Source organism: Semicossyphus pulcher, unplaced genomic scaffold, assembly GCF_022749685.1.
Source record: "Semicossyphus pulcher isolate SPU_LCO1_2020_fin unplaced genomic scaffold, fSemPul1.0.p SCAF_23, whole genome shotgun sequence".
In the NCBI taxonomy this organism is placed as follows: domain Eukaryota; kingdom Metazoa; phylum Chordata; class Actinopteri; order Labriformes; family Labridae; genus Semicossyphus; species Semicossyphus pulcher.
In genome coordinates, this window is record NW_027211697.1 from 15,035,865 (window position 1) to 15,058,192 (window position 22,328).

At 38.8% G+C, this 22,328-nt stretch overlaps 1 pseudogene and 1 gene segment (V, D, J or C); both read right to left on the reverse strand.

Moving 5' to 3' along the window:
- Window positions 1–1,936: 1,936 nt before the first annotated feature.
- LOC138602586 (immunoglobulin gamma-1 heavy chain-like) lies at window positions 1,937–22,328 on the reverse strand (annotated as a pseudogene).
- LOC138602766 (immunoglobulin gamma-1 heavy chain-like) lies at window positions 12,575–17,960 on the reverse strand. The segment is given in 8 exon segments: window positions 12,575–12,895; window positions 13,695–13,828; window positions 14,291–14,587; window positions 14,695–15,006; window positions 15,040–15,321; window positions 15,489–15,770; window positions 16,814–16,874; window positions 17,622–17,960. Coding segments are annotated over 8 exon segments (1,722 nt in total).

Here is a 22,328-nt window from a genome sequence, read left to right on the forward strand (position 1 = left end):
ACTGAGTAATAGGTACAATAAAAACCTTTACTAACCCTGTCCCCGGCACGTTTGTGACGTCAGATGGTGACGCAGCAGAAAAGAGACTGAAAGCACTACACTCCACTGGGAATGGGAAAAGAGACCATTGGCATCTATAAACAATACAAACAAGCAGTTCTACCTCAAAGACAGAATGTGCACACTTTGACAGTAACTCTGCATGTGTATGTATGGAGGAACAGAAATGGTTAGAAAAACAGTCTCTGTTCTTCAAGTGAATGTACCTCTGTGTCTTAGCATTTAGCAAGTCCAGTTCAGAATCATCAAATGTCTACCCAACTGGTGTTTCACAGAGGATGCAGCTCAACATTGCTGTACGTGGAGCTTTGTCTCACTCTTGTGGACAGTCTAAGTAACACAGGGGTGTTGGTATTGTGAGAACAATGTACTGCAGTATAAGCCTATCCTTGAAGAAAGTTATGACCTTTTTTTATTGCTGATTTTATTGATGTTTGGAGATAGAACCTGCGGTCCTGAGAGAGAGAGAGAGTATTATTTTACCTTTGCTTGCTTCTTTCTAACTATTAGATGTTTATTTATAAAAATGAGCTGATATCATATCAGCAGTTGTACATACCTTTACATTATGTGGGCCTGAATTGTAAATGGTAATACCTTTGTGTCTAGGCTAGATGGTGTGTGTCCTAAAAGTTAGGTGGAGAGAAGGCTGGAAGTCTGTTGCACAGATGTTGCAGCATGACAGGGTAGAGTGATCAGGGCAAGCAGCAGGCGGAAGCATTGAGTAACACCCAGCTCCCAATAAAGTAAATGGACTGTACTTGTGTGCTTTTCTAGTCTTTGCGACCACTCAAAGATGCTTTTACACTACATTTCACATTCAACCATTCACACACACTGATGGCAGGACTGCTACGTAAAGTGCCCAACTGTCGATCAGATATCACATTCATACCCGTTGGCTATGCCACCGGGAGCAATTTAGGACACTTCGACCTGAGCGTGAGGGAGCTGGGGATCGAACCTCCGACCTTCCGTTTGAAAGACGACCGGCTCTAGCACTGAGCCACAGCCGCCCCTAGTAAAGTACCAAATTACAGAAGTGAAACAAAGTTATGAGCAACGGAGCATCACAGACTCCAGGTGTGAGGTGGGGTTATGCCAGTAAGAGAAACAGAGTGCACATTTAAATATCTCATGTCCTCTCATGTCAGTGTACATGCACTATAGTTTTTGCATTGCTTGTCAGGACCTGCTGAAGGTTTAAGTCTCTTAATAATAGAACTGAGAACTTTTGTCTTTTGCAGATGCAATGGAGATGATAAACAGAGTAATGCAATAAATAACATGATAAAACAATTAAAATGTCAATAACAAGAAATAAGTGTTACGTATTAAAACATTTTTTGGTGAAATAGACATTTAGACAATAGATAGTATGAACAATTAAATGGAAAAGCAAAAAATGGATCAACATCAATGGTTAATGACATTTAAACATTTTTGTTCAGCAGACATAAAGCTTTTGTAATTAAAACAAAGGAAAATACTTACACAATACTCTTAATAATGACTCTTAAGTTAATGAAAAAAAGGCAGACAAAATAAGTCTTACAGAAAGTTCACCTTGTTTCATTTAACCTGTGAAGACAAAGAAAACAAATGTTGAGTGAAAATGCACCAAAGTCATCAAAGTCCTGCTTTTCCAGTTAGGCCTACATTACTGTATAATAAAATATCACAATGAGTACTTGTCTGACATCTTCATAATTATGACCTTCATAGTTTAAGTAAAACGTTCAAAGCTAAATGTTGGTTTTTGGATTTCAAAAGTATTTGAGTCATTTTTTGTAGGGTTATATACTTTATAACCTTCGAGGTAAGACCAGATTTAAACAGTTGTTCGGTCAGTTAATTCAATAGACAACAACGCATTTTAAAAAGGCAGTATTGGCATGTGTCGAAACATGTTGAGGTGGACCAGGTTGTTCCCTTCATGCATTCTGTACCCAATGGACCTGACAATAGCTTTGGTTGAGTTTGGTTGAGCCATAGACTCGTGGGACACTTCACAGCTATACACTACATCACTCTGTTTCCACTGATCAAGGCTGAGCGATAACTGGCCATAAGCCGAATAGGATCCTTGGTTTTCTACAGGCTCTGTGGTATGGAACGTGTATGTTGAATCTGCTTTCTCGTCATCAACAAGCCAAGACACCAAAACCTCACGAGGGTAGAAGTCTTTCACATAGCAAGTCAAGGTCACCATTTCTTGTCTAGTATGTTCTACTGGAGCCAGCATAAACACTGAAGGACGCCGAGTCGGTCCTCCTGCAAGCATGAGAGAAACATTAAACCTCCTGCCACACATACAGTGCTGAAGAAAATCTCTGCTGCATAATCAGCTGAGAAAGATCACTGGATTTGATGGCATGATTAGAAAAAATAAAGACAGCCCTTCAGTTTTCTTACCAATATTCCTTTCAAAGGGTTTCTTGAGCGGTTCATGTAAATCTGGATGAATAACAACACAGCTGGGTTTTATCCCCCGGGTCCAGTCCTCAAATGTGATCTCGAGTGGTACTCTGTAAAGGCCTCCACGTCCTTTTTTGTCCTTCGATTTGGCATTAGCGATTTCAGTTCCTTCCTCGTCCTCCCAACGTACCTCTTCTACTGATGGCGTATTTACCTTGACTTCACATACTATTGTTCCTTTTCCTTTTGAAAACAAGTCCTCCAGTGAAGGGTCTTTGATCACTACGTCAGCAGCTAATTCACTGCATCCGTCACCTTTGGGGCTGAGGAATAAGGGAAACATTATTGGACAGGAATGGCTGCAAACCAATGAGAATATAAACCATAGAAATTCACACAAAATGTTTCAATAATTAGTATTCATTTACTTACTAGAGGGAGAGGACGTCTGTTTGTAGGACACAGTGGATCTATTGGACGTTGCACCATTTTGACCTTTCCCTTCAAACTCGCATGTATAATTAATGCTCTCAGTCCATTCACTGGCTGGTACTTTGAGAACACTGTAAACACTGTACAGTCCATTAACTGTCTTTTTCTCTGCAGAAGAGCTTTTCATCACATTTGCTTCATCGGCTATTGGTGCTTCATTTTTCAGCCATTTGATCTTTTTGATTACTTGGTGAAAAATCACTGGCAATGCAGGTGAAGGCAACCTCCTGATCCTCATAACATGAGACAAACACTTTAACATCTGGTATCTGATAAGGCATATCTGAAAAAAAAAAAGATATAAACAAATATATGTATGCGCAAGCAGGGGATGTGTGTGTGTGTGTGTGTGTGTGTGTGTGTATAATATATATATGCAGAAGCAGAGGTTCATGTAGTTTGATAAAACTCAAAGGATCTCTTTAGCTTGTTTTTAAAGTGCGCAGAAGGACTCGAGGAAAATACAATTGAACAGCAGAGCTCTGATGCTCGCTTCTGCATATACATTGACTGCTCAGGCAAGCAAACATGGAGTTAACTTGAACGTTAATTATCACCATAAAGGTTCAATCTATCTGCATCACTATGATTATGCAGATAGATGGAAAGAAGCAGAGCACACAACAATAATTTGTTCTTCAGCAGGTGCAGAGGGCATGCAGAATATTAGTAATAGATAATATAGACTGAGTCAGCAGCTGTATGTGCACGAGAAAGTGCCAACCTTCTCATTCCACCACACTGTTTGGTTAACCGGTCAGGTCTGCTCATTATGACATTAGAAACCTTAGAAACACTCTAACCTTTTAATAGCTAAATTATTTTTTGTGCTCTCCTTTGTGTTCACGTTCCTTCATCATTGAGTATATTGTAAAACAATTACAACAGTGATGGCTCACTTTTACTTTTACTTCAAACGTCAAAATATCAGCTCAGGATAAAGGTACAATGACGGGGTTAGTCTACCTCTGATAACACCTCTAAAGAACACAGTAATAAAACCAACTAGTAGAGACACATTACACCAATAACATTTATCAATGTATTATTATTATTATTGATTAGTGCACCGTAAGAAATGGATCTTATGTATCTGGTACTGTATTCTACTGTTATCTACTGGCAATACATGTACGCTTTGTGTCATCACAATCAATTTGAAAACCTTTTAAATTGTTTCACAATGCTAAAATATGTTAACAGCTCTGCCATGTTAACCTGCTAAATTTCAAATCAACTACTATAAAGGCATTTATATATGACTAAACACAAGACTTACGTGGCTTGATGAATGTCCCCTGTCCTGTTCCTGCTGTATTTCTCACAACACAGTGGAAGGGCTTCATGTTGTCCCAGTCCTGTCTGCTCACTTTGAGTTGACTGACTCCCGTATAAACATTGTCTTTCAGTACTGGAGGATACTGAGTGAATTCCCGCAAGTCAGACCCCTGTTTGTTCCATGTGTAGGTCACTGAGGACGGTGTGAAGCCAGTGGCAAGGCAGCCAAGAGTGACCAGGTCACCAGTCCCAGAATCACATTGTATCAGAGGATACACGGTTGGCTTGGAAACACATGCTAACAAAGTAGAAACAAAAATGCCGTTAAAAAAGTGAAGTGAACATTTAAAATAAGATATTTTTCATCAAACATAAGTTAACAATGGAATGAAGTTGGCTTACTTCATCAAAAGCATAGCAAAGCATTGCAATCAAGGATACATTTTAATACCTTAACCTTTTCATATGTTGAATGAGAGAAGTGCGCTCCGTACATACATCTTTATCTTATCACATTTCTTTAGATGTTATTTGATGAACTAGCCTCCCTCAGTAATATCATTTGTGGTCTACTCTTTTTAAAATATAAATGTCGATAACTTTTAGTCCGTAACTTTGATGATAATCATTGTTATTTTTTCAAAGTTAAATGGAGTGTAGCTGTACATTTGACAAACATACAGTACTGAGTTTATGGCATCATATCATTTTGTTAACTTTAACTTTTGTTTAAATTAGGCAAATATGTTTGAGATTAAACAGTATTCTTACCTGATGTAACAGTTACCATTGTACCCTTTCCCCAGTAGTCAAAAGCTTCATAGTAACACAGCGCTGAAATTACTGAACCACTAGTCTGAAAAGGCTGTCTACTAACGTTGAGAGCTACTCTACTCTACTCTAACTTTTAATAATGCTCGCTTTGTCATATATTTTCTTCCAATGAAATAAAATACACTTAGTATAAATCTTCACCAGTGTCTTCAGAGAATTTTTACCGGCAAACAGATTTTTTTTTTTTACCCTTATAGTAAAACACTTTCATTTTGTGACACTCCAAATCTTTAGAGGTTTTAGCAATTTAAATGTAACTTAAAAAGGGATTTAGCAGTGCAAATCTTACCTGATGACACCGTTACCATAGTGCCTTTTCCCCAGTAGTTGAAAGCACCCCAGTTGTCACAGTTCAGAAAGTCATAAGGACTTAACACGAAAACTTACTTTTTACTGTAATATCCCTTAATAATAACTTCTCATCAAACAGTTGATTTGAACTGTTGCCAAAACCAAAGTAAGATATAAACCTGTCCATAGAACTACCAGCCAGGAGTTTTAATATTATCAGAGATTCTATGCCAGCCTACAAAATACTGTTGGCTATGATATCCTTGTTCAACACTTGTGACCACATGAAAAAAGATGAAATTGCATTAGTAATGGGATCAATGGGAGTTTCATTCACTAATCAAACATATTAAAATCACTTACCTGAAGTGACAGTGACCATAGTGCCTTTTCCCCAGTAGTCAAAAGCCCAGTTGTCACAGTTCAACAAATAATTAACCGCTGCATACAAAAACCTGGATCTCAAGCATCTACATGTTCCATAGTGTGTGATTTTGTAATAATCTACCCTATTACATAGTTACATTGGCCTCTGCAATTACCAACTTTGAAATTGGATCCGCTCAGTTTAAATTGAGTCTATGGATTTTAACACCTTTAACATACAGTATTCCAGATATACATTAACTTACGGTGTCAAAACTGGATTTCCTAATTCTGCTTCAAAATCAAACAAACAAATTAAAAAGACAAAAAAAGTGTTTGGCTTACCTGATGTGACTGTAACCATCGTTCCTTTTCCCCAGATGTCAAAAGCACCGTCACAGTGTGATATGTGAACACATCCAACATACAAAAACAAGCACCTCAAAGACTCCCTTCAAGCCACTGAGGTCAAAATACCTTATATTTAACTGTGTAATCACCAAATTGTCATTATCAAGACCAAAATGAATTATTTTACCTGATGTGACGGTCACCATGGTTCCTTTTCCCCAGATGTCAAAAGCATTGTCACAGTGTGATATGTCAACACATCCAACATACAAAAACAAGCACCTCAAAGACGCCTTTCACGCCACTGAGGTCAAAATATGTGATATCAATGAAATTTGAAATGTAAGGAGAGGTTTCAATTGAACTATAGTACGAAAATACTTGGGAGCTTGTATCATATTCTAAATTGTTGTACTTACTCAGTAAATTAGTGTATATATGTAATATTTACTCTGATCTTATGTTTTAACTAAAGATTAAATGTTAGTTTGAGTACAGTTTTAACCAACATACATTTTTATAATGAAAAAAACCATGAAAAGCAAACATGTTTCACTGACTAAAGCAATCCCCAATGTACCATTTATTAACCACTTCCCTAAAGGTATTCCTTTCCTGTGGTGGGGCTTATATAAAACTAAGTGTTTGCCAACAGTTGGTGTACAGCTTTATCACATCCTCCTGTCACCTTCAGTTACTGCAGCGTGGATAACCAGATATACTTGATTTAGCTGCATTACTTGGACATGGATATAGGTTTATGATATCGGGCTGTCATATCCACTCAATCATCCACAACATCCATACTGAAAGTATCTCATGTTTTAGTCCATTAACTTTTTAGGTTTAGGTAACGTATGGATTTTAGTCATTCTGACTCAGTTCTTACTGGAGGATTTTTAATTATTCTCGGTTGTGAATCTTCAAGAAGCAATGTCAAAACAGCTTACAAGCTTTTTCTGTTTAACTTGGCAACTATTATCAGGACCTCCATTCATCATGTCATGGTTCAGATTTGACAAAAGGTTGGGCAAACCAAAACATCGGAAGGTGTCCCTTTAAGCTCTTGTAGCGATCTGGTTCAAATAACACCGCCCAATATTCCTTGTGTTCATTCACACAGTCAGCAGCCACAATCATTCAATAACCCAATCACACCCTCCCAAAATAACCATGCAGTGGAAAACCCAGACATATCTTTATATACTGTATGTCAGAGGCTAATGTGTTGTTTGTTGAGTGGAGGAGAGGAACGCCAGCTTACCAGGAAACTATTTTTGTTCTTTATTTTTGGTATTTGTCAGACTTGACTCTGACTGGCACCCCACATTTTTATATTTATTCAAACCTGCTAGACTCTATATTATTGTGACAACATTCCTATAATAAAAAAACTATTACAAAATAGTTTAAAATGAACTCCACATCTTCCAGCTACATCAATGCATAAGTAATAATAATCAAATATTTAACAGTCAGTGGAAGGTGTTCTCTTTTCTATTTCTGTAATATTTTAGGGTTTATTTAGGCTTCTTTACCAACGGAATAGAGGAGATGTATCATGTCCTTGTTCAGGGCTTTGTATTAACAATGCCAGATTAAGTTCATTATTACAGCTACCTACTGCAGCTTTAACAGACCACATTTAATTCTCATATCTTTTGCGTAGACCTGGCGTCTGGGCTAAAACACAGCAAAGTTTGGGCAGTAGACGTACAAATTGCCTATGTGGCAGAATTGAGCTCCATCAGGATGAGAGCGAAGCTGCAGCTTCGAGAATCTATGACCATTATTTAAAACGAGGCCACGATTTACTATCTCATGTGCACGAGAGTAATGACACAATACTGAATTGTATTTGTGCTATGCTATACAGTACCATTTATAATTAATGGTAGCCCACTTTCTTTTCTATATAATATTTACTACAGTTTAACTGACAACTGAAATTACAAATGAAAGATTTAACTTTATTATCATGGTCTTACCATCATCCTTCATCTTCATCATTGATGAAGAGTTCAGTATTTTAGGTAAATTAATGTTTAAACAATGTTTACAGTGTTTTCATAAAATGAACATGAACTCAATGCAATGGGAAAATAATACATAAGAATACAGCCACAGCTATTTCTGCAAAGCCACAGAGTCACAAAAGCATTATGTTGCAAAGCAAACTAAATATGACTTTATAGCTGACATCGTTTATGCTGACTTAGTTTAGTAAATGCAGAGTCAAGTCAGACAATATTCTCTGCATATAAACACAGGATTTCACTTCTCTTAACATGTTTTTTGCTATATTTCTACAATCTCCATAGTTGAAATGAACATAAGTACTTTTACTGAACCAATCCTGTGACAGCCTGATGGTCATTCACCAGCAGCTCTGCTGCCATTTCAATTAAAAAGAGAGATGAATGTATGAACAGGGTTTTGGTTACAGTGTGTAACACTGTGTCGTAACCCCAGCTGCTATCAGTTACCACAGTGACAAAAGTACATGACAAAACCTCACCACATCTGCAGGAGACAACACAGTTCTCTGACTTGGTCAGAAAATCAGTGGATTTTATTTTAAATAAAAATTAAAATGGTTTAGAGATTGTTTTACAAAAATATGAAAATAAATGAAAGTGCAATTCTCTTGATGTTTTATGTTATTTTTTCAAGCAGGATGTGAACGATGTGAACGCAATACAAGAATATAAAGCTGAATATTTTATAACATCAAACATACACCAAGATGCATTTGGCTGCAGCTAATGTTAGAATATGGGCTGAATCAGTGCCGTCTGCTTCCACTGCTTCTGGTGTTAGTGTTAGGTCTATGCTTTTAATATCTTAGTGGTGGATGAATTATAGCCTTAGTGCATATTTTTAAATGTATTTCTCTGTGTGTGAGAATTTCAGTATCATTTAGACCCTTCTTCTGACGCTGGTCATCTCAGATCTATCTCATCACTTGAGCTTTTAAAAGATCAATTACAAAAAAGAATGGAAATCAGCGTTGCATGTCGTGTCAGATAATGATGTGTTGTGAAGTGGTGACACCGGGCAGAGTGGGCAGCTGGTTCAGTAAAAGTAGAAGCCTGTGGATGGCAGCAAAGTATTAGTAATAATGTTGTGGTAGTGTAGAGGTATTTTTTTTATATCTTTGTAATGATTTGTTTTCTTAAACAACAAATGTCATAAATGTGTCAAATCTAACAGTGTTATACAATGTTAAAATCTTCTCACATAGGAGAGGTTTAAGTTGTAAACTGTGTCCCCTTCATTTGCTGCAGCAATATGACAGAACACTTGATGCTTTTGCCACTAGATGGTGGTTTTTACCTACTTTTCCCACTTCTAGTAAGGAGCTGGCATTTAAACCAAAATATCTCTCTTGCATATCAACAAGCTGAAACTGAAACATTTCTTGATGGTTGAAACTGTCCATCTGACGGTTTGATATGATTCTCAAGGAGGACACAGTTGTTGTAGTGAGTTTGAATGAAACATAGTACAACATTCAATAAACAACATACAAGTAAACTGCCCAATAAATATGATTTAAAATTAGTTTTATTGAATTAGTTTACAAAAAGTGGCTCTTCTGGTGGCCCAAGAGGTTCTGAATGTGCAAAATGAATTTGACATCTACGTTAGAAGTGACATTGCATTTATCAGATCATATATCAGACAAACCTTTTATGGTATCTGGGGTTAGTAAAGTATGACTTTTTAATAAAGGAGTTTGTTTAGTAAACAAAGGTGATGAACTTAAAGGTGATACCGTCGATGTGCTTAAACCCCACGTTTCTGCAATAGGAAGTTCTTCTAAAAAATAGTCTCTTTTCAACTTCACGCCCATCTCACCCACAATAGCCTCTACGAGCCTTTTCAATCTGGTTTCCGTCCCCGTCACAGCACCGAAACTGCCCTCATCAAAATCACCAACGATCTCCTCACTGCAGCTGACACCGGTTCACTCTCCATCCTCATCCTCCTTGACCTGAGTGCGGCCTTCGACACTATCTCCCACCCCATCCTCCTCAGTAGACTCTCCTCCATTGGCATCACTCACACCCCCCTTTCCTGGTTCCGCTCCTACCTCACAGGCCGCACCCAGTTCATTCAGCTCAAGTCCTTCACATCCGTCCCCTCCCCAGTCACTACAGGTGTGCCCCAGGGCTCTGTCCTGGGGCCCCTCCTCTTCATCACTTACCTCCTCCCCCTTGGCCATATCCTCCGCAAATTTAACATCCATTTCCACTGCTTCGCGGATGACACCCAGCTCTACCTCTCCTGCAAACCGAATTCCACACTCCCACCCCCCTCCCTCTCCTCCTGCCTTTCTGAAATAAAATCCTGGTTCACCTCAAACTTTCTAAAATTAAACAGCAATAAAACCGAAATCCTTCTTATCGGCACCAAATCCACCTTATCTAAAGTTGACAGTTTCTCACTCTCCATTGACGACACCCCTGTTTCCCCCTCCCCTCAGGTTAAGAGTCTGGGTGTCATCCTCGACAGTACTCTATCTTTCCAATCACACATCAATAACGTCACCCGGTCCGCTTACTTTCACTTACGTAATATCAACCGTCTCCGCCCCTCCCTCACTCCCCACACCTCTGCTATTCTTGTCCACAGCCTCGTCACCTCCCGCCTTGACTACTGCAACTCCCTTCTCTTCGGCCTCCCCCAGAAAGCCCTCCATAAACTTCAGCTTGTCCAGAACTCTGCCGCCCGGATCATCACCAGAACACCTTCTTCCCACCACATCACCCCCATCCTTCAGCAACTCCACTGGCTCCCAATCAACCAACGGATCACCTACAAAATCCTTCTGTATACTTTCAAATCTATTCACAACCTCGCCCCTCCTTACCTCTCCGACCTCCTGCACATTGCCACTCCATCCCGCACCCTCCGGTCTTCCTCCTCCATCCACCTCACCGTACCCCCTGCCCGCCTCAGCACCATGGGGGCCAGAGCTTTCAGCCACTCTGCTCCCCAGCTCTGGAATTCCCTCCCACCCGAACTCCGAAACTGCTCCACCCTCCCGATCTTTAAATCAAATCTCAAAACCCATCTGTTCCGCCTCACCTACTCTCCCCAACTCTAAGCACTGTCCCTCACCCACTCCTAATGTATTTTATCTGGTCTGTTTTACCTTTGCTGGTGTTTTTACTCTTGTTTGTGTTTTTTTGTACAGCGACCTTGAGTGTCCTGAAAGGCGCTTATAAATAAAATGTATTATTATTATTATTAAATGTTGAAGTTGTTTCCATCTTTAAGCACAGTTGCTTTTTTCATGAATTGCTCAGCTGAATCTTCATCCAGTTTGGGCTAAAACGTTTGGGGTGCGTGCTTTTGTCAGCGGCACCTCGTCTCGGTGCTACAGATACAGGCTGGTAACTGAGTGGACATACTGCGAAAGGTTTACTTTAGCGGCTTCACCTGCAGCACACACACGGCGTGAGGTTGTGTGTGCCATCAGGAAGTGGGATGCAGCGAGCTTTCATTTCCAAAAGTTACTGTCATCAGGCTGATTACGCTCATTAAACATATATTTAAACATTGTTAGAAATGTTGGATGACATACCTTATAAGTAACTGCAGCAAACTGCTCGTTGGCTCTGTCATCACCATTCATATCTGCCAATTTGGTTACAAGATCACACATTTCTAGCCTCTTAACTTTGGTCTCAATTGAACCAGTGAGAAGGTCAGACTCATTAAACACCACCTCAGAGGCTTCCAGCTCTGTCTGATGTGTGCTGCCATGATGTTCTACAAACCAAGAACGCTTATATGAAACTATCCCTCTCTATATCACCATGAACTCTTCACCACACAGCAAAACAAACACACTACACACATACATATGTTCTGTTGTACTGTTTAACGAGCTTTCAATATTCTGTGTATTGGATATATCTGATTTATGCTGCTGCTTCACGTTTGTGTAAAAAGCTTTCATCAACACTTTTCTCTAGACATTTTTTAATGTTATCTTTGTCTGTGAGGATGTGTCTGCTGTGTGCAAATTCGCCTCTTCACGCTTGGTTACGTGCTGATTTGCAAATATATGCAGTGAAAGATGAGTGTCTCACTTCAAGGAAGTGTATTTCTAGCTCTGACAGTTTCTACAAAGTTCCATTGCCACAGGTGTGGTCCCAGAGGTGCATAGAAAAGGGGAAGTGACTCTCGAAAGATGATATGTTTAGCAGCGGCAGGAAATTGAAAACCCTTCTGCTCTTAACTGATAACAGAAGTCTGCAGGACGTTGACTTCACATGCTGTTCTTAAATTCCTTTGTTGGGCCTCGAGTGACAACAAAATCCTCAAAAGCTTTTAATCATGAGCACTCCATCATTCCTTCTCCCTTTAGTTTTATGTCTCCCATAATCTCATATGTTTTTGTCTATTATGTGAGTGTTTGTAGAAAGCAAAGATTTCAAGTCAAAATTTAAAAAGCATCACAATAAATCCATTTTCACTGCAGTGCAATTTATTAATGCGCCAATGAAAAGTTACACTACACCTCACTTACACAACATTTTGATGACAGTAAAAGTGTCAGAAATAAAATGGCAAAATAATTGTCTGCTGTATATTCTGTATATTTTTAAAGGTTACATATAAGTACACTTTAAACAATATTTAAAGCATTATGTATGACAGTTTTATTTAGCAGATATACAGCAGTAGCATTATGTACATTGCTTTAAAACTTGATAAAAAAAAGACAAACAAATGAAGACAAATACTTGTTTCTGCTGTGCAGCAATTTCGTCCCTTATTGACTCCTCATCTAGGAATAAAGAAACATCAAACAATTACAAACAATAGATTATTTTCACTTATTCAATACAGATTGTTAATCAATAGTACAATTTGACTGATTAATCAAACTGGAGTTCACCAGTGTCTTCAAGACAGAAGACAGTTCTGACCTGCAGATTTGCTGCAGGCGACTGATGTTTAATGACAGTTGTATTCAGTGTTGGACCGATTCCTTCATTGTTATTGCTTTTGGAATAATTTGCCTGAAGGTTTGCTTTGATGCAAGAGGAACTCCAACACTTGCAATGCATTTGATTCAGCACAGTGTTTAATCCTTATTATGTGCTGTGGAGCATTTTAAACGCACAGACCAGCACATTTTAAGTGTTTGGAGAAGCTTTTCATTGAAACTCTTCATAACAGAGCTAACCACTTTATTGTGTAATTGTGTCCTTCAACGTCAACAAAATATAATGTATCACAATGTATGATTTGGTGCCAGTAAACTTTACAGATCGTTGATAATCAGTAAGACCATTATTATACTGTATTTGAGTTTGCAGTTCATCACAAGCTCACGTAGACTACACTAACTTTCACAGTGATGTCTCTGAACAAGTCTTTTCTTCTCCTGCACATATTTGTCTGTGAAGATCAGAGGAAACTGTGGCACTCAGAGCACTTATGCAAAGATGAGTTGGTCAGAGGTGTCTTTCCTTTATCATCAGCATTTCCATTGTGTATGTCACTGGCCTTTATTTCATAACTTACGTTATGATGATCATAACACAGTAAAGCTAAAATGAAGAAAATACCTCCATGTTTACCTTGACCAGGCTGATTATCATGCTATAGAAGAGAGAGGATATGAAGAGGAATATGAAAGAGGAGGTTGTAGACCACAGGCTGCTGAACTCATCCTCTTCACTGGCATCATCTATGCAGTTCAGAGCAAAACAATCTAAGAAGAGGAAGGTAAAGGTGGTTATTTTGAAGCGTGTGTGCACGTGAAGCATTGTTAACTCTATGATCACACGTGTGGAGGTTTCTCCAGTTGAACAGTACAAAATGAATCTAATATTAAAGCCTATTTATTGAGTTACTTTGTGCAAGCTTTTCAGTTTGTTTAAAAATGTAGAAGTCATTCATGAACATGTAACAAACTTTTCTCCATGCAACATTTATTTGGAACAATAAGCATGCTTCTCAAGCTGTTAGACAATGTGACAGACAGTTTGAAACACCATATGATGACAAACAAAACTACATTGACATGTTGACTGTTGTGTTTTACAATCACAAAGACTGGTGACATCACAGGGTGCACATGTTACCGCAGCACAGATTACACACACAGACAGAACAAAACGTGAGCACTACATACCACATGCAATCTAAACTGTTTCGCATTCACTCGAGTTACCCTTGGTCTGAGACACTGATTTTGGAATCATGGAGGATCTTTCGCTGCCAGCAGGCCAGACGTTGCACACAAACATATTTGTCTTCTCAGTTGGATAGTAAATACTTGTAACTAAGTAGCCCTTTGGAGTCTTCTGTGGGGGGAGGTCAAAGCCATCAACATAGTTGCCAGTCTTGTCTCCTTTATTCTCTGCCCAGGTGATGTAGTAGTCCTGCTCTTTGTCACTGGAGACCAGACACACCACAGTGAGTGGATCCTCTTGGAAGATGTTGACTGTCACAGTATGTTTCGTCTGATCTGAAAGAGACACTTGTTTTAGCAATGAGGTTCATCTACAAGATTAATGTTCATTTTACACACAGCTTGCTGTTTCATCAATGAGTTTCCATCACTCGGTAACATACCTCCTTTGTGGACAGTGAATTCTTGAATTACCGGTGTCCTGTTGTCTCCTCCAGCAGAACAGCGCACTTTGTTAACTTCCTGCCACTTCGAGAAACTCCGAGTCATCGTGCTGGTTCTGCTGTGTTGACCGTTTCTGGATTCTGTTTTCTCTGTTATGTTGTCAGTCACATTGTTTCCGTCAATTAGCCAAGTTATCTTCATCACATCTACAATGGCCTTGTCTTGTCCGGTAACGATACACTCCAACTGTGCCTGATTGTTATTGAACAGCTCTTTGGGACTTGGTTGTTTGAGTGTCATTGTGACAGCAGCTAGGTTACTTGGAGTAACAGTAATGACTGTACCTTTAGAGGCCTTCTTTGTATATGGTGTGCCTCTGTGCGTCATCTCACATGTGTAAACAGCATTACTGTCCCAGTCTGTGTTCTTCACATTCAGGACACTGACAGATGAATACAGGTCTCCGGATGATTGGACGGGGCAAGAAGTGAAGTCTTGTACATTGATTCCATTTTTCTTCCATTTTACTGACAGGTCTTTGTTAGGTAATTCCTCAATTGTACACACCAGAGTCTGAGTGTCTCCTCTTGGCGCTGATACCAGATTTATCTTTGGAGGGGAGGCCTCTATGCGTAGTAATGACAAAGCAGAGGAAGATTAGTTAAGAAGATTGTTCATTGTAGACTTTGTAGATACAAATTTAAAATAGAAAATCAGTTGCTAACATAAAAACAAGGTCATGCGTTTAGACTACACATAAGAGAGCCACGATAGAGGGTAAAAAATTACATACTTTTAACTTTCACACTTCGGGGGCCTTGAGGATGAGTCGCAGAACAGTTCAAAGACTTGAAGGAGTTCCAGTCAGATTTTGGTACGTTGACCAAACTGACTCCTATATATTTGTTGTCTTTGACAAGCGCAGGATATTGTACAGAAGTCAAGCTGTTCCCTGTGGCATCGGTCCACTGCAAAGTACCCTGTGGGTAGAAGTCGTCTGCCATACAGCCAACAGTGATTGTATCTCCAGTCCCAGAATCGCATGGAACCAAAGGGAACAGAGTCGGTGGAGGTCCTTTCAAAGAGAGAGATTTTATAAGGTTAAAATAAAATTAATAGAAATTAACAAATGATCACAACTCATCATATATGAATCATATATAAATAACAACTATTCTATTGTTATAAAATATATTGCGGCAGATTTCAGAATCAGTTTTATTGGCCAAGTATGTGGACACTTTCAAGGGATGTGACTCTGATACTGACACTTAAACACTAAAAACTAAAACTACTATAAACTACGACTACCAAATGTTTTGTTCAAGAATTCTTATTTGATATACTGAACAATTTCTGTCTAAAATTTAAAATTATTTTGTTATCTTTATACAAAATTTAAGCATTTCACAGACATGAACCTGAAAAGACTTTAAATAATACAATTTTTAATAAAACGTAATATAAAGAAAAACATACTGATTAAATAAAAATGTTTACATAATGAACTTGCGTATTAAATCTTAATGTTAGAAGCTAGTGAAGCCAGTGAAGTCACTGCACTGTTCTGTGGCCATAATAATCGTATATGATAATAATCAGTTTTAATAAAGTATTGAAGTATTTATTATTAGAATGTAGTGGGTCTATTGTTTAATTGTAACAAGACATATAAAACACTTGATGAGAATTGTTTTCTCAGAACTTAAACTGATCAACAGTTCAGTGTAATTATATAGTCCTATTAAAGTCAATGCTCCTGGAATTTCAAAAGAAACTTTATAATATATATTTAACATTTTATTTAAGTGTGAGCTCAATAATCTCTTCACTCAGAGTTTAATTGAAGGGCATCGAGACCTTGTATTCAAACACACAAACCTCTCAAAAACTATGGATTTCAATCGGCCGGGTGGATTTAAAGATTAAAATGAACCATCTCTTAAATATGAACTTTTAATGCCAAAGAGGAACTTTTCTAAATGCTTTCTAAGAAACGGCTGCAGTGAAATCATTTTTCTAAATATGAACTGAGCTGAACCTCTCAAACATCAATGATCATTTTAAGAAAAGTAAAAGAAACTAGTCTCTAAATATATTACATTAAATGTGACTTACCTGAATAAACGCTGACTTGAGTCCCCTTCCCCCAGTAGTCAAAGTAGTCACAGTGATACGCCTCCATTCAAAGCTTGAACAAAAACCTGAAGTACCAGAAAAATGTGTTAAAACCTTATTAGACAGAAGTCCTGGTCAGGAGTCCCGGTCAGTGTGAAACCCTGGTGTCATCTTGTAAGCGTCGGCTCGGAGTGATGCAAAATATTATTTTAAAGTAGAGGTTTACTGAGAGGTAACATTTACATCTGTGGACTAACTGTGGCTGTAAACGACTAAAAATCAGACTTCTAACCACAAATCTGCGTATCAAAGTCATCGACACAGTAGTGACCACGTTTTTAGAGGGATATATTTCGTCCTGTGCTCTTTGGTCCATCACATGAATGGTTGAGTTTGAGATTATTGCTGTAAGGTTTTTGTATGGCTCTGTATCTCAGTGCCCCATCCCATAGAACACTGTGATAAACCCTCATACAAAAACCCAACACAGTTTCCTGCACTGAAGAAACAGTGCAGAACTATTTAAGGCTTTAAATAGGTCATTTACTTTTTAGCATTATAGTTTGTATAAAGCATTTGATTTAAATCACATTACTTTATACTCTTGTATTGATATATTGAACGCCAACCTACTAGATGTCCATTACCATTCTTTATCATCTATGATATTACATAAACTGTTTCTACATAAACTCACCGGATGACTTGGTAAAAAAGGATTATGGTATGTAAACCCAGATGTCATTGAGATCACATGGCTGTTTGCCTGTGGAGGTTTTTGTGCAGCTGCTCCACTGTCTTCACTCACTGTTTCTTCTCGAGCACAGAAGTAAACAGCAGAATCTTCTGCTGTCAGGCTGTTGACCTGGAGGTACTGAGTGCTGCTGGGCTCATCTTCAGTCATGATGAAACGGCTTTGAAAGGAGCTGGCATAGCTAGCAGAGTTTGAGCCTGTAATCATCCTACCAATCCACTCCAGAGCTCTCCCTGGCCTCTGTCGTATCCAGTGCATAAAGAAGCTCGTCATATCAAAGCCTGATGTGATACATGACATCTTCACTGTCTCTCCAGGTCTTTTCACCTCAGAGGGAGACTGCTCCAGTTTGATCTCACTCCAAACTCCTGTAGAAAAATGAATTGTGATCATTATCAAACATCCAGTAGTTCCATCCTGTAGTTTAGTTCTCTCTGATCTCAGTGTTACAGAATAAACTAAAGTGTCCCGGTGTTCTGCCACAGGTTACTGATGGTGTGTTTATAAGAGAGGAAGAGTTTGCATGGACCTCCCTCTGCAGGTTTAACAGGGAAATTTAAATATGAACCAGATACATTTAGTTCAGCAGAGTATCTCTTCAACAGCAAACCTCAGCAAATGACAGAGGAGGAAATAATACATTAACTATATGTTGTACATCTCCAAGAAAGTAAAAAAAGAGCTTATTTTTCATCTTGATGATTTACAAAAGGGAAAATGAGTTCCTGTTTGTGTGAGAAAGGGAGCCACATTATTTTAGTATTTTATAGTTATCAACTGAATTTCCACCCTGTTGAGTGGAAAAAATAATAGTGCCTAATCATTTCTAGGTATAAAATAATTCATGAAATGTATCATGTCCAACAGAGACTTCATGTCCTTATAAGGCAACACACAAGGAGGCGTATTTACACACACAGGACAGTTAATCAGCTGACTAACTTTATTCAATCATTCAAAGTGTCGATGAAATGTTTTGTTTTTCTCAGAATCTCACAGAAAGAGATGGTGGAACATCAGTCCCATCATTACCATTCTTCAGTCAGCTATGATATTCAATAAACTGTTGCATCACAATCTTCTACATTAGTTTAAACATCTACATTTTTGTACAACACCTTTTTATTTTCTAACAATAGCAACATTTTGTAAGTACTTTTAAGATATTAAAGAAAAACTAGAAGCTTTCAAAGTCTTGGTGGTTTAAGGCATTTAAAGATCATTAAACAGGACAGATCACACTGAATCAAACTGGTGAAAAATGAAGGCGAATATGTTTAACATTGATAAATAAAAATGATGCAATGACGATCGTTTGAAATTGATGAGAGCTTAATTTAATGTCCTTTCAGCCGTCAGTAGATTTGAGATCAACAGTAACAACTCTGTTGTAGTCAGCTCCATAAGCGCACAGTGCACGTTTCTGTTCAAGTAGACTCTGTAGCATAAATAACGAACTGTTCCATCGGGTGGGTACGTCTTGCTCAAGTCTTGTGATAGGCTGACCCAGTTGTTTCTGGATACTTTGAAGTCGCCAGTAGGCAAGCTGGGAGTGTTGGCCAACGATGCGTCTTTCAGAGGCTATTAAATGCTTCAAATGTGATGCTTCATTGTGACGAAACTCCTTCGGCAACGGGAAGCTGGAGTGTACGCTCCATGTACGGCAGGCTGGGTAAATCCGTATCCCTCATGGCCTTTTCCATGTTCTTGGCATTATCTCTTAAGTTTAATAATAAGTTTACAAATGATTAAAATCCACTTTAAATATTACTTCAGCAGTTTTCCTGACAGAATTTATCACCGGTCGCCTGCTACATTAAATTTATGATTGACTTTGAACATTTATAAACAGCTTTGTTTCTAATTGTAGCATTTATGAATTAATGTATTTTCTCACTAACTCTACTCATTTGCTGCTAACAGAAATACAGTGACGTCAGTCAGCATCATGTAAATAGTAGTCATATTTAATAGCGCTGCTTTGCAGGTTTGCATACAGACTCTTAAAGGTGTCAGTGTTATCACAGTTTAAAGACACAGAAATACAAGAAACTTCAAGCAGGCCAGAGGATCTGAGACCAGATGCAAATCTTGTGCGCACAATGCGATCATCTTCTCAGAGATGTATTAACTTGCTGCCCTGTGTGTGTCTTGTGTTTGAACTCTTGTGGAAATAATCTTTTATTATCTTGTGTGAACAAGATAAAAAAAATATTACAAAATATAATTTCAGCAACCAAACTGTTGTTTTGTGTTCGGCCTGTTCGAGCCAGTGATCTTTATTGTGTTTCTTAGAAACATTTTAGGAGCAGTTTGAAGGATTCTATATTTTGTTTGTTATTTAAATAATGTTTATAATGTAAAATAAAGAATATGAAACAGGATTTTGTACAGCTGCTCAGCCTCCTCCGGTCACTGTGGGTCTCGAGCACAATAATAAACAGCAGAATCTTCAGTCTTCAGACTGTTCATCTGCAGATACAGCTGCTGTCTGCTGTCGTCTCTGGAGATGGTGAACCGGCCTCGAACTGACTGAGAGTAGTATTTGTTGCTACCACCACCATCAGTTATAGCAGCGACCCACTCCAGTCCTTTTCCAGGAGCCTGTCTGATCCAGTGCATCCAGTGGCTGCTGAATGTGAATCCAGAGGCGTAACAGGTCAGTCTGTGGGATTCTCCAGGACGTTTAACCACTGGTCCAGACTGAGTCAGGGTCTGCAGGGTCAGGGTCAACATTCGTTTAATGTGACACTAAGAAACAGGAAGTCACAAACCACAACTACAGCTGTTGCCTTCAGTGTGTTCCTGCATGTGTGTTTTAGAGCGTGTTACACTCTCCTTAAAGTCATCTGACTTCATGTGTTCTGCTGCCACCTGTAGGTCTTTGTTAAAACACTGTCTGAGACGCTTTTGTAAAGCCTCTGTGCTTCTTGTAACCAGTGTGTCTCTGGCACAGTAATACACAGCAGAGTCCTCTGGCTTTAAGTTGGACAGTCTCAGATACACCATGCTGCTGCTGTCATCTCTGCTGACTTCTGCACGTCCTCGCACACTGCTGGCATAAGTGTTCCTGCTGGCATCAGAGAAACTGCTCCCTATCCATTCCAGGGCTTTTCCTGCAGGTCGTCTTATCCAGCTCATAACACAGCAGCTAAAAGTGAAGCCAGATCCCCTGCAGGAGAGACTGAGAGTCTCCCCGGGCATTTTCACCACTGAACTGGAAGGAATGGACTCCATACTCTGACCTGTACAACCTGATGAGAGGAAAGCAGACAGGAACCACAGGAGAAAGTGAGACGGGGATCTGGAATCACTGACTGACCATCAGGCGATGTTGTCTGATAAAATATTAAAGAGCAAGAAGCAGGAGAACTCACAGGGCAGAGAGAGAGCAACCAGCAGAAGAGTGAGTGTGTTCATCATCCTGAGGCTGGAGATGTGACCTCTGAAGCTCCACACAGAGGACGAGAGCAGTCAGCAGGACACAAGTACTCTGCACACACTGAACATTTGCATCAAGAGGGAGTGGCTCCTGAACTCAGCACTGTTAGAGTTCAATTCAACATTTCATGTAGCTGATTGTCCATCTATGCTGGATGTTTGAAGTAACAGGTTCATGCTCAATCATTTCATAACACATCCATTTAAAATACATCCTCCATTTATTAAACTGAAGCAGGTCAATTTAATTTAATCTGAGTCTCTTACATTTAAACATGTTTTAATAATTCATACACTAACACATTTGAATAAAACTTTTGTTTATATTCTATTTGTACATTTTTCATTCATGATCACTGATGAAAAGATTCAGATTTTTTGGAAATATCTGATATGACCATTACATTTTTAAATTATTTCCGAATATGATTGTATATTATTTAAAGCCTGTTTGTCCCACTGAGACTGTTGTTATAATCATTAGTGGTCAGCTGAATGAGATGAAAAAAGATCCCAACATTGAGTCAATCAGTGGAATTTCTATCACTGCCAGATAATTGAATGAATGTGAGTCACAGTAATGCTGGTTTGATCAGATTTCACACTCACGAGGAAACTACAGAGAAAGTAACTTTAGTGAGAAACAGGAAGTATGTTTGAGCACTTTAATGATGATGATCACTGAAAAACTCTCTGAAGTCCTGCAATTAAAATATCATGTAACATGTTAATAAAACTAAATTAGATTTAGAGATTGATTTGGATTAATATTAATGTCCTTCAAATGTAAAAAAAAAAATATAGTTATTATTGTAATGATGTTGCTGCTGGTGATAAATAGAGGAAGTAGTTTTTGTACGACTCTCCTGTTATTGTCTCTCACTGTGTCTCTCTGGCACAGTAATACACAGCAGTGTCTTCAGTCTTCAGACTGTTCATCTGCAGATGCAGCTGCCGTTTGCTGTTGTCTCTGGAGACGGTGAACCGGCCTTGAACTGACTGAGAGTAGTATTTGCTGCTACCACCACCATCGCTTATAGCAGCGATCCACTCCAGTCCTTTTCCAGGAGCCTGTCTGACCCAGTGCATCCGGAAGTTGCTGAAGTCTAATCCATAGGCTGCACAGATCAGTCTGTGGGATTCTCCAGGACCTTTAACCACTGGTTCAGATTGTTTCAGAGTCTGACCATCAACACCTGGAGAGAGGATAAAAGTGAAATCAGCTGCTGACAGATATATACGCTATGTAACATGAATATAGTGATGATCTTCACCTGCCCAGCAGACAGTTAACAGCAGCAGTCCTGTCCTGTAGTCCAT